Source organism: Aedes aegypti, chromosome 3, assembly GCF_002204515.2.
Source record: "Aedes aegypti strain LVP_AGWG chromosome 3, AaegL5.0 Primary Assembly, whole genome shotgun sequence".
NCBI lineage: Eukaryota > Metazoa > Arthropoda > Insecta > Diptera > Culicidae > Aedes > Aedes aegypti.
The window spans coordinates 239380753-239394730 of NC_035109.1; the positions used below are offsets into that span (position 1 = coordinate 239380753).

Genomic DNA, 13978 nt, shown 5'->3' on the forward strand with positions numbered 1-13978 from the left:
ATTCGTAAGATGCATTTCATCATACAAATATTTTTCGCGTTACCTTTTAGCGATTGTTCGTGCATAGACACTCACGCAAGAGCGTTAATATGTGGTGAGTAGCGAATCAGGCCAAGCATGTAACCCATTGACACCCAGTATGCCGTAAGACGTAGTTAACGTCAAAAGAAGAATGAGCGAAGAAGCAGAAATCGGTCTGTTTTTATAGTACGAAGCGGAACCCAAAAGAAGCATGTAAAGCAGTTTGAACGTGATGATAAAATTTATCAGATTTAATCTTCGAGCTGTTTAGTGGAATACCTACACAGCAAAAAAATCTTAAATTTACATGGCACGTTAACTTTCATGATTGTCATGTGAATCGAATTATCATTTTATATTAAACGATAAATAATGTAAACCGCCTCATTGCATTCAGGAATGCTTGCAAACTTGAGTGAAACTGAAACATTTCATGATCTTGCATCCAACATTCGCCAATGTTGCATGCTTTCTTGCACCTTGAAAGTGAAATTGAAAACAAGATCGCTCAGTTTACATGATTCCACGTTGAATATTCTGCTAAAAATAATGCACATGGATGGACCGACGGCGTGTCATTCCATGTGCATTATTTATGATTGAATTTTCAGCGGGAAAATCATGTAAATCGAGCCGTTTTGCAAGCAACATTCTTTGAGAGAAGGCGTTTCGCGTTCAATATTAAGGAATTTGGTAACAATGTTGTATATAATAGATGTGTTTATAGGTTTTATCATTGAATAATACTCCAAATGAGTGAAATGTTCTATAAATTTCTGATCGATTGGTGGGAATATATTGAAAATCTATCGATAAATGTCTGAGTTATTAGCATTCAAAACACAGCGTGACAAAAAAAGTCATTTTTGCGTGTCCCAAGAATCACTATAAAAATCTACTAAATCTAATGCCATTCTCAGAAATGTTCCAGCACGTCACAATTTTTAGCTACAGGTCGCCAAAGTTGTATATTTTCAATTTGGATATCATTTGATTGAAATTGCACGATTAAATTTAAATTAAACGGATTTTTCAACATGGTTGCTGTCTCCATACAAAATTCATGTTTTTTCTTATATGGGAAAATACAATACTTTTTTAAAACAACAAAATATATTTTTTCCGCTTCGAAAGTATTATAAACTTTATTGATAAGTATTATTATACACATTAAGTTGAATTCTGTGGCAAATTAGGCAAATAAATTGCTATACAAGCCGACAAACTTGCATGCAAGTTGGCTAAAATAGTATTTTTTTGCATTTTCAACAGCCAATATCTCAAAATCTAGACGTGCAATGATATTTTTGAAAACGGCAATGGATTTAGCAACCCTTAATTGAGTAAATAGCGGTAGTTTGGTGCTTGAGACAAAAGCGTGTTCCGCAGTGAAATCTAACATAATTTCGTGACGGTCGCAGCATTTTAGATTTTCAATTGACACCCAGTATATTGCAGTAAGACGTAGTTAACATAAAAAAAATCATTCCTATGCACGATTAGTATGAAGCCGCATCACACCATGGGTCCTGTAGGTTAATCTACCAAAACAGGTAGTCTATAGTGTGATTCTTAGCCAATTGAAACGATCGCTACCAATGCACAGTGGTCCAGGAATCAGATTTACGCGGAAAGATGCATTTTGAGCTTTAGAATGAAACATTGGACGAAAAAGGTCTTCCACAAAGTTGTTTGTATTAGTTAGGCACTTTGTTTGGTGTCATTGAAAATTAGGGTGGCCCACATTCATAGAAATGGTGTAACTAACTTTCTTATTTGTAGAAATTATACTATACATGCTTCAGCAAAGCTGTAGACCATTAAATTTCAAGCAACTTTGCCTAAATTTGTTTTTATGTATCTCTTAAATTGACCGATTTAGAGCTCTTTTACTACTGTGACATAGGGTGGTACAAACAAAACTGATTTTCTGGCTCTACCGTTTTAATAATATCTTATCAAAGTAGTCTACGAAACACTTTCAGAGCTTTTAAAAATGCTTAATTCGATGAGTGGAGAAACTCGCTATCTCCTTCCGTTTGGGAGTTATTGTTTCCTTTTTCACAACATGCCTACATTGATTGTGAATATCTCTGATTGAGGCAAACATAAAAAAATATTTTTTGACGGCATTCAAAAGACAAAATAAAATAGGATATTATATCAAAATATTACAGATGCGTTATTTTTGTAACTCTAATAAAATGCATTGAAAAACAAATAATTTTTATCACAAAAACTTAAATAACTTTTGAACTGAAATAGATATCAACAATCTTTTTGCATGAAAATTTGCGTTTTCTTAAGTTCTAAAAGTCATTCATAGACAACTTTGACGAGAAGCTAAAATTTAAAAAAAAGTTGGATAACTTATTTTTGTTGGACCACCCTACGATGATTGGGGAAAAATGCTCTAGATTGGTCAAATTATGACCTACAGAAAAACTTTTTTTGGCAAAGTTGATCAAAATTTGACGTTCTACTACATTGTCTGAGAGTATATACCATTATTTTTGCAAATAAGAATGTTGGTTATAATATTTATGCGATATTGTGGACCACCCTAGTTTAAAATAGCACAGTATGAAAGCTTACATTTGAATAAACAATTTTGTAGAAGATCATTTTTGTCTAAAATTTAATTTTCATGTTCAAAATGCAAATACCTATTTTGGTTCAAAAGTTATTGAAGTTCTTCTGCCATCCTTTGTTTTTCAGGACATTTCATTAGAGTTACAAAAATAACGCATCTGTGATATTTTCATATAATATCACATTTTATTTTGTCTTTTGAATGCCGTCAAAAAATATTTTATTATGTTAGCTCCAATCAGAGATATTCACAATCAAATTAAGCATGTGAGAAAAACAACAATAACCCCCAAACGGAAGGAGATAGCGAGTTTCTCCACTCACCGAATTAAGCATTTTTCAAAGCTCTAAAAGTGTTTCATAGACTACTTTGAAGAGATATTTGAATTGAAAACGCTAGAGCCAGAAAATCAGTTTTGTTCGGAGCACCCTATGTCACAGTAGGAAGAAAGCTCTAAATCGGTCAATTTAAGAGATACAAAAAAAAAACTTGTATTTGCAAAGCTGCTTGAAATTGAATAGTCTACAACTTTGCTGAAGTATGTATAATATAATTTCTACAAATAAGAAAGTAAGATACACAATTTCTTTGAAAATTTGGTCCACCCTAATTTTAAATAACACCAAACAAAGGGCTTAACTATACACAGTACGAACGAAACGTGTAAATTTCTGAGACATATAATGCACATAATTAGAGCGTGATATATCATGGAGATTTACATGGTATATCAAGTAAGCTTCAATCATATGTCATGTACCGTTTTGATTCATATTACGGACACTTAAGGCCTCAGTGAAGTATAACTCACAAAAAAGCATGTAAAATAAATCACTCTGTATGATTCCTCCGCGTTATCGATCCTTCAAACCCCTTAACTTTCGAATGCTGAGTGAAGATTTCGATTCCGAAACATGAATAATTTTAAATAAATAGAATTGTGTGGACTTTACATGATTCTTATTCCGAACACTTCCTTACTTTTGCCTCATATTCCGGACACTTCGATTCAAATTCCGGACAGGTCAAACAAATAATAAATAGAAAAGTCAAATCATCAAATGAATCCGTTAAACCACTAGAGAGATGCCTAAGGAAGCTGGGCATTATACATTTTCATAGATATCTTTGGAAAATGCTTGTTAAAAACAGCCTTGAAATTGAGAACTTTTGAACGTCGAAAATTGAAACATTTCGTGTGAAATGTTTCCCATACAAAGCAGAGTTTCCGGAATTTGAAGCTGTCCGTAATATGAATCAAAACGGTAATTCAGCAGGATCCTGTGTGATTACGTGACATATGACACATATTCACATGATTTCAGACTTAAACTTAGATGACGTCATGTTCGCATAAATAGAGTTTACATGACGTGTAATCTTCATTATATTTAACTGTGATAATACAAACAACTTTGTGGAAGACCGTCTTCGTTTAATGTTTCATTGTGAAGCTCAAAATACATCTTACCGCATAAAACTGCTTTCTGGACCATAGTGCAATTCTAAAGCCTTTTAGGCTGATCAAGAAAAAAAAGATAATATTGATGATGCATGATGATAATTCTAGACGTACCCAGCTCAGTCTGGCAGTCAAAAATAAAGTCACACATGGTCTACATATGCAACTAAAATCGTCAAACATTTAAATTGTTGTCGCGCGTTTGGTTGCACTCGCGTTTTATAATACAGCAACCTGATAATGTGATTTGGGTTCATGCGTTGTACTCCAAAACCATCGTAAAGGGCTTTCAAGATAACGGTTTAGTTATCTACCGAACCACGCTTTAGTGCAACCATCTGTCAAGTGCAGGTGTGCGAATGATTTTCAAGTTCCTAAAAACCGAAATCGGCCCTTTATCTCATATTTCAAAGCGATGATAAAAGGTTATCGTTTTCAAACAGTTACCTACTCAGATGAGTTGCAACTAAACACTGAATCATATAAAAGCAAATGGTTCAAAGCATTGGCAAGCAAATTGTATTTCGCTAATAGCTGTTTCGGTTGTTAACAAGGCTATCTAAGCGATTCTAACAAAATGAATAAAGTGGTTGCTTTTACGTTTCTTCTCTTTGGACAAGCACTTGCAGCACCTCGTGGTAAGTTTGAAATTTAGAACAAGAATGTCCAAACAATAATTCCTTTGCGCTTTGAAGCAACCGACGGTGACTCGATTCTGAACGCCCCGTTCCAGGCATCGTTACGTTCTATGCCGGTAAAAGTTCATTTCTGCAGTGGATCGATCATTTCCGAGCGTTGGATTCTCACGGCAGCTCACTGCGTCCAAGGTCGAACAGCTACCAGTTTCACAATTGTTGTTGGAAGTTACACCATCGAACCTCAAGGCATGGAATATGCCGTTGATGAAATACATTTGTACCAAAATTTCGACCCTATTTTCTACGAACACGATTTGGCTTTAGTAAAAACGACTGTTGATATTGAACTGTCCGAAAATGTTCAGATCATCAACCTACCGAATGTGTCTGCTCCGGCTGGTGAACTTGTGATCCTCACAGGATGGCGATCGGATGTTAGTTTGAGATACTTACCTATTTTAAATTCTACTAAATGTTCTATTATTCTAGATTGAAGAAGCAACACCCAACGACATGCAAATCGCCCGCAAGGTTACCCTTGCAAACGACGAATGCCGGCAAATTCATATTGCTGGCGAGTCTCACGTCAACATTTATCCTACAAGTGTTTGTGCCCGCCCACGGATGGTTGGGTGCTACTGTATCATCGATGCCGGTGCACCTCTAGCATCGGAAGATAACGTCCTGATTGGTGTGTTCTCACTGTCCGCTGGCTGTGGACGAATGTTGCCGGCTGTGTACACCAGAGTACACAACTATCGTGATTGGATTTCTATGATTGCAAATGTTTAAATATGTTACTCTTGACATATGGTGCTGACACTCATTATGACCCAAATTCCACTATTATTTTATAAGCGAGAATATAACAAAATTTTATTTAAAGTTTAGTGAGAATACTAATTATAGCATCTAAAAAAATGCTAGCAATGTGAGAAACAAGAACATTTAAGCTGAACTTATATGCTAATTCTGCTGAACAGCTAAACTACATCCAAACTGAACACCATCGAAACCAGTGGAATTCACCATACTCTCAACCTATTTGGCTATTCGGTTATATTATCATGCACAAGATGAAGAAAGCATTTGTTTAGCTAGTTGGCAGTTGTTAAGAAGAGGAGAGAAAAATACATTAATTATGTTTTAAATCACCGAACGAGTTGACAAGTTGAGTACATTTTTCAATATATCAAAAAATTCAAACGTGACCTCTTTGCAATAAAATGTTCAATTGACTTCAAATTGTGCAAATGCCTCTCTTAATGCATATTGAATTTATACGTAATAGGAACAAAATGTTTTTTCTCCATAACATTCATTGGCACCCTATTACTGACGACCCCTTCTAGGGCGCTTTTGAGACAAATCTCTAGTGAGAATAACACAAGAGACATAACCAATTCACTTCAGATATGCCAATGGTAAATTTCATTTCAAATCTCTGCCGGACCACTGAACTGAATTGAAAAATTGACGTCAAATAAGCCAACCGCTCCAAAATCATCTTCTAATTGTTCATAATGCCACCCTCAGCGAAATCGCTTGAGCGGAAAAACAAAATTTAAGCTTTTGCATTAGTAAATAGGCGGACAAGCGTGGCATAAATTATGTTTGATGGGGTTGGCCCCGGATAGAGCCTCCACAAGAAGGTAATTAACTTGCATGTGAAACATACTGTAAATTATACTAAACCAGTCTGAATAATTTAATATAAATTACTACAAAGTCTGACGGGCTCGTTGGTGACTGGCGTCAAATCGCGGTCGAGCGTGACTAATAAATCGATTCGGAGATGGTGAGAGCGAAGAGATCCTCTGTTTGTTTAACAGCAGGTAAATTTCCTTGGTTAAGTGTTTTCAAAATCACCTTTTGAAAATTCCTCGACGAGTTTAACGATTCATTTTCGTAACTAAATTACCTCTATTGAGGATTGAATTACACCTCCTTGCACCTTTCAGAAGCGATTCTTCACTCCGTGAGTTTGATTCAGAGAGTTATTTATATATTTCTTCTTTTCTCGGCATCAGCCAAACCTTTCGAGCAGTGAAGCCAGATTGACAGCACAATAATTCCTTAATAACTTATAAAACATTTTTTTTTAAAAGAGGAACACTCAAAAAATCAAAATTATTGTTTGCAGACAACTTCAATAATAAGCCTGTTTTGTAAAAATATATATCCAAATTAGTCACGTTTTTAATCACAAAGCAAAATCCGGGAAATGGTCACCATTAGACCTGTGTGCATCACGCCAACACCGAATGAGGCATCGGCGGCGCGCCCTACACCGATCAGCACTATGCTGCCGGTTTTGTATTTTCACGCCGATAAATAATTTGACTCGTTATATTTGATACTTTCATAAAAATTGCTCTATAAAATAATTCAATGTTGCTTAAGGAATTCCTGTAGGGATTCTTACAGATATTCATCAAAGAATTTATCCAAGAATTCCTCTATGTATTTCTCTAGGGACTGCAGGAATTTCTCTATCAATGCCTTACTTTAGAATGCCAATAAGACCAGCAATTACTCTAAGAATGCTTACAGAGATTCCTTCAGTAACTACTCCACGGATCTTAGAAGAATCCGCGATAAAAACCAATTAAAACTTCTCCAGGAGTTCCTCCAAGACACAACCGAAAAATCTTTATAGGAGGTCCATGACATATTCCTCAAATAATTGAATCAAGTGTATGCCCAGGTATTATTTCCAAAGAAGTTTTTTTTTCAATTTTCTCTTCCTAAATAATTTCAGAGATGTTTCTAAAATTTCTCTGGTGTTATTTAAGAAACTAATTTGAGAATTTTTTTTCCCATTTCTTCTCGCGATTTTTTTTCGGGGGCCTGTAGGATTTCTTTAAAATATTCTCTCATAAATTATTTAAGAGATGCACCCTACAGTCTTTTTTGAAAACATTCGTGAGATTGAGCTTGATTGACCGCCCGTGGTTGCTACTCCAGTATCGCCAGATCAGCTGAACTTATGCAAGGAACCAATCAGATGACTGCCTGGGATTAACAGACACCCTCATTGTATAAGTATTGGTGATTTAGACAACATTGGTTCCTATGCAGACCAATGTGGGGAAGGGGGAAGAATTGATGTTGCATTTAACTGGCTCCCACAGTAGACCGTATATACCACTGCGTCTACGCCAGTTCATGCAGGAAGGTGTAGGTTTGGCATAATTTTTATGGCAGAGAGGCTTGCTTTTTGGTTAACAGAACTGGCTATGTATCAGGCGTAAGGAAAGGCGTGCTATAATGATGGAAGAATGGAAGCGTAGGGAAACGGATATTTTTGTCCGTCTCGGGTTCAATCAAATGCTATGAACTGTGATAGATCAACTGTGATACAATAAGAGTGGATGACAGAAGCAGGTGAAATATATGACTATAAAGTACGAGGGACGAGCCTGGGATTGAACCCATGACCTTCTGCTTATAGTATTATTATAGTGTGCTAATAGGAGTTCCATGCACTGTAGACATTCCTTTTAGTTCTCCTGCAGGATTGTTTCCATGATTCTTGCAACAAATTCACAAATCTCTTCACCTTTCACGTGCATAGTACACCATGTAACTTTGTTGAAAAGTGATCATAATGCACTAGTTCATGAATCACTCCACATTTATTCTTCAGTACAAGTGAAACATAGTCTTTCTCTAAAAAGTATCCTTCAATTTTTTTCAACTGAAAAATTTATTAAAAAAAAACTTGTTTTTGAACTTAACCAGAGATTCGTTGAAGAGCCACTCTAAGAATTCCTCAAACATTTTTAAGCGATACTTCAATTACCTCATAAGGTAATATGCGTGGAGATTATTCAGAAAATATTCAATGCGTTTCTTCAGAGATTCGTCTAAAAACTTCTATTGAGAGTCTGCAACGATGTCCTCTAGATATAGATTCATACCAGAACTCCTTCAGTAATACTTACAAGATTATTTCTTGTATTTCCTCCAAAGTTTTCTCCAAAACATCTCCCAAGCAAGTCTTTATAAGCACATATATTGCTACTAGAATTTCAGTAATGTACTTTTTTCAGGATTATTTGAAAATTCTTCAAACATTCGTGCAAGAATTATTCGAATAGTTTCTCAATAGTCCAGCAAAAATATATCAAAAATTATTCTTACACAATTTTTCGATTATACATATACACATTTTTTGGAATTATTTCTCCAAATATTTCTGCAAGTTCCTTTCTGGTTCTTCCAGTATTTTTCCTGGTTCTTAATGATTTTTGTCAAGGAATCGTCCAGGAACTATTTTTAGATTTTGCCCATAGTTTAAAAATAATGAATATTTTTTTCAAAAATATTCTGTTGCTGTGCGATCAGGGGATGCTTCATGAATTTGCTACCAAAAATATTTCTATCATTTTTCTTGCAAGGATTTTACTATAAAATTCTTCAATTTTTTCAGGGTTGGTAGCAAATTTTTCTTTATAGATTTTAAAAGGCTTTTAAGATCCTTCAAAGTTTATTCCAGATAGGCGAACATAGGACAACAATTTCGGTCGCTGTATTATTTGAAATTTTGTGATGATGTATTAACTGTTTCATCGTTTTTAGTGTAGTTTATATAAACTGCATTCAAATTTACCTAGCACTAAACGCGAAAATATTCATTGGTGTTGGGTTGTGAGTGCGAATCCCGCCGCTCGAGGGTTTTCTTTTTCGTAATTTTTTCGACATTTCAGGACATAGAACATCATGGAGGCCTTCCTAATGGTAATGTCAGTGGTTACAAAGAAAAGCCATGCTTAAGGTGTCTGAGTTCGATCCCCGGCCAGTTAAGAATCTCTTTGTATAATAGGAAATGTCGCCATCATTGGACATAAAGTATCATTGTACAATGGTAACTTTGGCAAAGAAAGCTCGCAACTGTGAAAGTTCTTGTAAAAAACTATGCTAAGAAGTAGGCTCTGTCCCAGTAGAAACGTTACGCCGGAAAAAAGAAGACAATTATCGAACATTTTGTTGTCCAATTTTCTCCACGCCGATTTGCGCCGCCGTCGCCGCCGCTGAAACATGTTAATGGCGTTACGCTGATGACGCCGCCGCCGCCGGTACAAAAATGCCCTCACGCCGCCGCCGATTAAAAATATTTCGGCGCACATGTTTACATTTGTTTAAAATTTGATATTTAAATGCGAAAGCATTACTTTGACTTGCATTTTGTTCAGTTTTAGATAGCTTTGCACCATCACAAATGTTTTAATTCCGTACATCTGGCATCGCTGTTTCGAATGACTGCCAGTGCTGTAAACATTCAACATTTCTCGCGACAGTCATTTCGATTCCATGGTCAGCAGTCAATTGATTTTTCTACACTCATCCGCTACCGTCACCTCTCCCACTCACAGTACTAGTGGTAAAATGAAAAAAAAAGAAACACAAAAACTGTTAAATGGTAACCGTCTGACACGATGACATTTTCGTACAACATAAATTTTGCATGAATTCCAGAAATGTCCATACACAAACATCAGGAATAGTTTAATCTTGCTTGTATTGCCGAATGTTATACACAAACAGTGAAAACAAGTTTTCATTACGGAAATAGATAGAAATAAACAAAACCGAACCGTTTTCTGGCTACGCCGTCGTGGTCAGCTGCATTTAATTGACATTTTTATTCCGAACGTTCGTTTGACCGCTCGTGTTGTGAATGCTGAAAGCAAAGGCTGTCGAATGACGACAAAACCGCATCGACTACCATGATTGCTTACAACACTGGCTGACTGCATATGTTTTTTACCACCTGAGCAGTGAACAAACAGTGCTGCCAATTGAATAAAACCATAATCCATTAGAACTGTCTTAAGAACGCATATAGCGCATAAAACCCAACAACCCTGTCATAGAATGTCAATTCCACAGTAAAATCCAACCTGAACGACAAATCCGTTCTTCACGCTTCCATCTCCCTGCTAAATTGACGTGGCCGACGCGCGTGATGGAAATTTATGGAAATACTGACGATAATCGATTTTCGAGCGATATGAGGTCGAATAAAAGGTGATCATCGATCGATTTCATCTCACACCTCTTCCCCGATATTCCAGGGCAGTTAGAGAACCTCCGAGACCTGACGAGGCCACAACACAAGGAAGACGATGACGAAACTAGCTGCTGGTTGATGATGGCCTTTGTGCTGTTTGTGTTGTTTTGGATTTCCAATAAGTGTGGGGCAAAACTACAATTCAGGCACTTCTTCAAACTGCTCCGATCTTCACACGGATACGATTTCGATTTAAATTTATGAATATAATTTACCGTTTATTCACAAACGACGACGACGAAGATCGGTGTTATAGTTTTACACTGCTCGGGTGCGGAACGACACAAGGTGGACAGCTGGTGACACTTTGGCTTGGGAGTTTGATGGCGTTGTCCGTTTGTCCGGTTGTCGTCGGGATATGGTCAACGCTTCGTATGAACGGGATGAGGATTGGAAATTGTCATAATTTGGTAGTCGTAAATGTCACAATATTGATGGGAAAACGAAACCTAATACCACTGGCTGGTCGTATTTTTCTCCCTGGTTGTTCCCTCTTGAAAGCTACGAGATTCATCGGAGTTGTCTCCGTGTGTGTTTTCGAGCGGGTTGATCTATTAAAACTGGTATGAGGTCCGTGGCTAAATAAAACTTATGATAATTTTATTGGGCTCGTAAAGAATGAATCATCATGGCCTAGATAGTTGGCTTAGTTTGGATTAAATGAGGATTTGTAAGATAAAAGTATAGCTTGATAGAATATGCGGTTTTGTTTGTAAGATTATACACTATTCATATGCGATACTGGCAGGTGTTCACTCCGAAGAAGTGCTTATTGGGACATGTCACGTATACCAATTGGCTAATTTTGAAGAAATAACTAAACATCTATGTCTTTATTTTTATTTCTAAACATAGTGGTAAAATTTTTATGTCAACCAGCCAGTGTTGCCACATTTTTTCCGAATCCCATCTGTGTTTTCGGTCGAAAAAAGCTTTTTTATCTTAGGTCAACCTCCAAAAATCTTTGTAAAAATCTGTGTTGTGAAAAAGTCGAAATTTTATTTTTTTAAGGTGAAGATGAATCGAAGCCAAAGTTCAAATTTTCAAGAGCACGGATCAGGAGAACCGAACATCCATTCAAGCTGAAAACTTAATCGATTGGTCCCTAGCTGGTGGTGAACAATCGATTAGGTTTTCAGCACAAACAGATGCTTGGTTCTCCAGATCCGTGCTCTTGAAAATTTGAACATTGGCTTCGATTCATCTTCACCTTAAGGTCTAAAAGAACCTTTGCAAACGTATTATAGCTGTATTTGGCATATCAGCCATTATTAATTTGAACTAATTCTATTAAAAGTAAGTTAAAAATGTATGATTGTTTCTAAAAGTTAAAAAAAAAACTTAAGTTTTTGTGTAAAACTAAACAGAGTAATGGCATTTCTGCTTAATATCTTCCAAAACTATGTCCTCAACTCTTGAAAAATCCTAAAATCTTAAAAATCTTTTTGTGATTACAGATATCTGTAGGCAAGAATAGGAAAAAATCTGTGTAATTACAGATAAATCTGTGTATGTGGCATCACTGCAACCAGCACCAAATCCTACCGTGGTGATTAAAAATCCGGACGGTACCAATATCCGGACACTCTGATCGTATTCATCATTAAATATGAAATCAAACCAAAAATGTAGGTTTATAATATTTTTCATAGCTTTCAATATTTATCTTTATTTTAACTCATAGTTCCATCTAGTAATCCTTTGCTATATTCCAAAATTAAAAACAAACTGCAGCCCCAGTCGGACGTCGTTTCTCCAAAGAAACATATCCAATAGTAAAGTTTTCGACAAGAACGTCAGCCACTCTTGGCTTGCAATGAAGCTACTAAATAATACAATTTAAATTGTACGTATTTGAAAAGTGTGTTGAATGATAAATTTCAAGTGTAGTGCACGAAAAAGTTAGAAAACATGTGCAAATAAGCATTTAGGGCGTGAAAAAAGGCTGCCTTGCCCGCTGTCCGGATTTATAGGCTAGTGATCATTAACCCGGACGTACCGTAAAAACCTAATATTTATTAAGCATTTAGAAAATATGTTAATGTGAATTGTTACCAGACAATGGATTGACGCAAGAAAAGTGTTAATACCTATTGTGTATCATTCTAGTGAACCAAGAATGCAGGCTGTTGACATGGAGTGCAGGTAAAATTAATGGTAATTCTACTCAATATTTTGGCCTTTCGTATGTTTTTAAACACACGTATGCAACCAAGTATATTATTTTGGAGATTTTAGGCTCGAGTGATGTGCCTTTAATCAGTTTTTCATGTGTATTGTCAACCAAACCGCATCTGTCCGGATTTCGATTCAAAACCGTGCGGCTTTTTGGTGCATGTGTCCGGATTTAAGAACACGACATGCTTCATTAATTCAACGTTTTACATGTTAAACTTATATTTTAAAATGTATGTTTTGTTCCAAACTCAAAGTTTTGACGTGTACCTATGTGACTAACAATAACACTTGTACTAATTGTGACAGAAACATATTCAAACCAGCGTTTGAACTTGCGGCGTCGCTTAACTGCCCATAACTGCAAAACAGTCACATTCGACATTTTTGACAAATTGGAGTTAATACCGGGGAGAGTCATCAAATGATAAATACTTTCGATCAACTTACTAAAATCTGTGAGTTTGTTCTAGAAAATTCGAAAAAAATACCAAGTTGTTTTGTCACACTGGCAAATGTAACCGCATAACAGTCACATTGAGATTATACATGAGCCTCATAATGTAGTAGCAACGAAATTTCTATCAGAATTATTTTCTGTCTATTCACCCAATATGCGGTATGAGTTATACAAAATTTCAGCCTCAAATAAGCTCTTTTGAATTCTTAATGATTTTTTGAAATTTTAGTTTCCTCCCATACTGCAGTAAAATACAAACTTGGTATCCCATTTACTCAATGCCTACTTTTGTCGAATGTTACAAATATGCAGTTATGGGCAGTTAAGTGTCCGGGTAATAATGCATCATGGTACCGTGGTGAATCAAAATCCGGACGGTACCAATATCCGGACACTCTGAATATATTAGTAAATTAAAGTTAGTATTAAGTGACAATATGTTTGGTTTTTATTCCCTCCCCTTAATATAAACCATACTATTCATTTTACGTTTAATTTTAATCTAGTAACCATCGTCAAATAATTAATAAAAATAAAAACAAATAATGTGTTC

The 13978-nt window shown here is 35.9% G+C and overlaps 1 protein-coding gene across 1 annotated transcript; it reads left to right on the top strand.

Annotated features, from left to right (window-relative positions):
- Positions 1-4578: 4578 nt before the first annotated feature.
- On the top strand, positions 4579-5599 carry LOC5574554 (chymotrypsin-2). Its single transcript, XM_001661455.2, has 3 exons — positions 4579-4714; positions 4772-5148; positions 5204-5599. Exons 1-3 carry the CDS (start codon positions 4654-4656, stop codon positions 5504-5506), a joined length of 741 nt encoding a protein of 246 aa, XP_001661505.1. The 5' UTR covers positions 4579-4653; the 3' UTR covers positions 5507-5599.
- The last annotated feature ends 8379 nt before the right edge of the window (positions 5600-13978 follow it).

Bases quoted from the DNA above. Each gene is read 5' to 3' on its own strand.
- LOC5574554 (XM_001661455.2), top strand. From the start codon at position 4,654: ATGAATAAAGTGGTTGCTTTTACGTTTCTTCTCTTTGGACAAGCACTT. The intron at 4,715-4,771 runs GTAAGTTTGAAA...TGCGCTTTGAAG, and splicing joins AGCACTTGCAGCACCTCGTG to CAACCGACGGTGACTCGATT. The intron at 5,149-5,203 runs GTTAGTTTGAGA...CTATTATTCTAG, and splicing joins TCACAGGATGGCGATCGGAT to ATTGAAGAAGCAACACCCAA.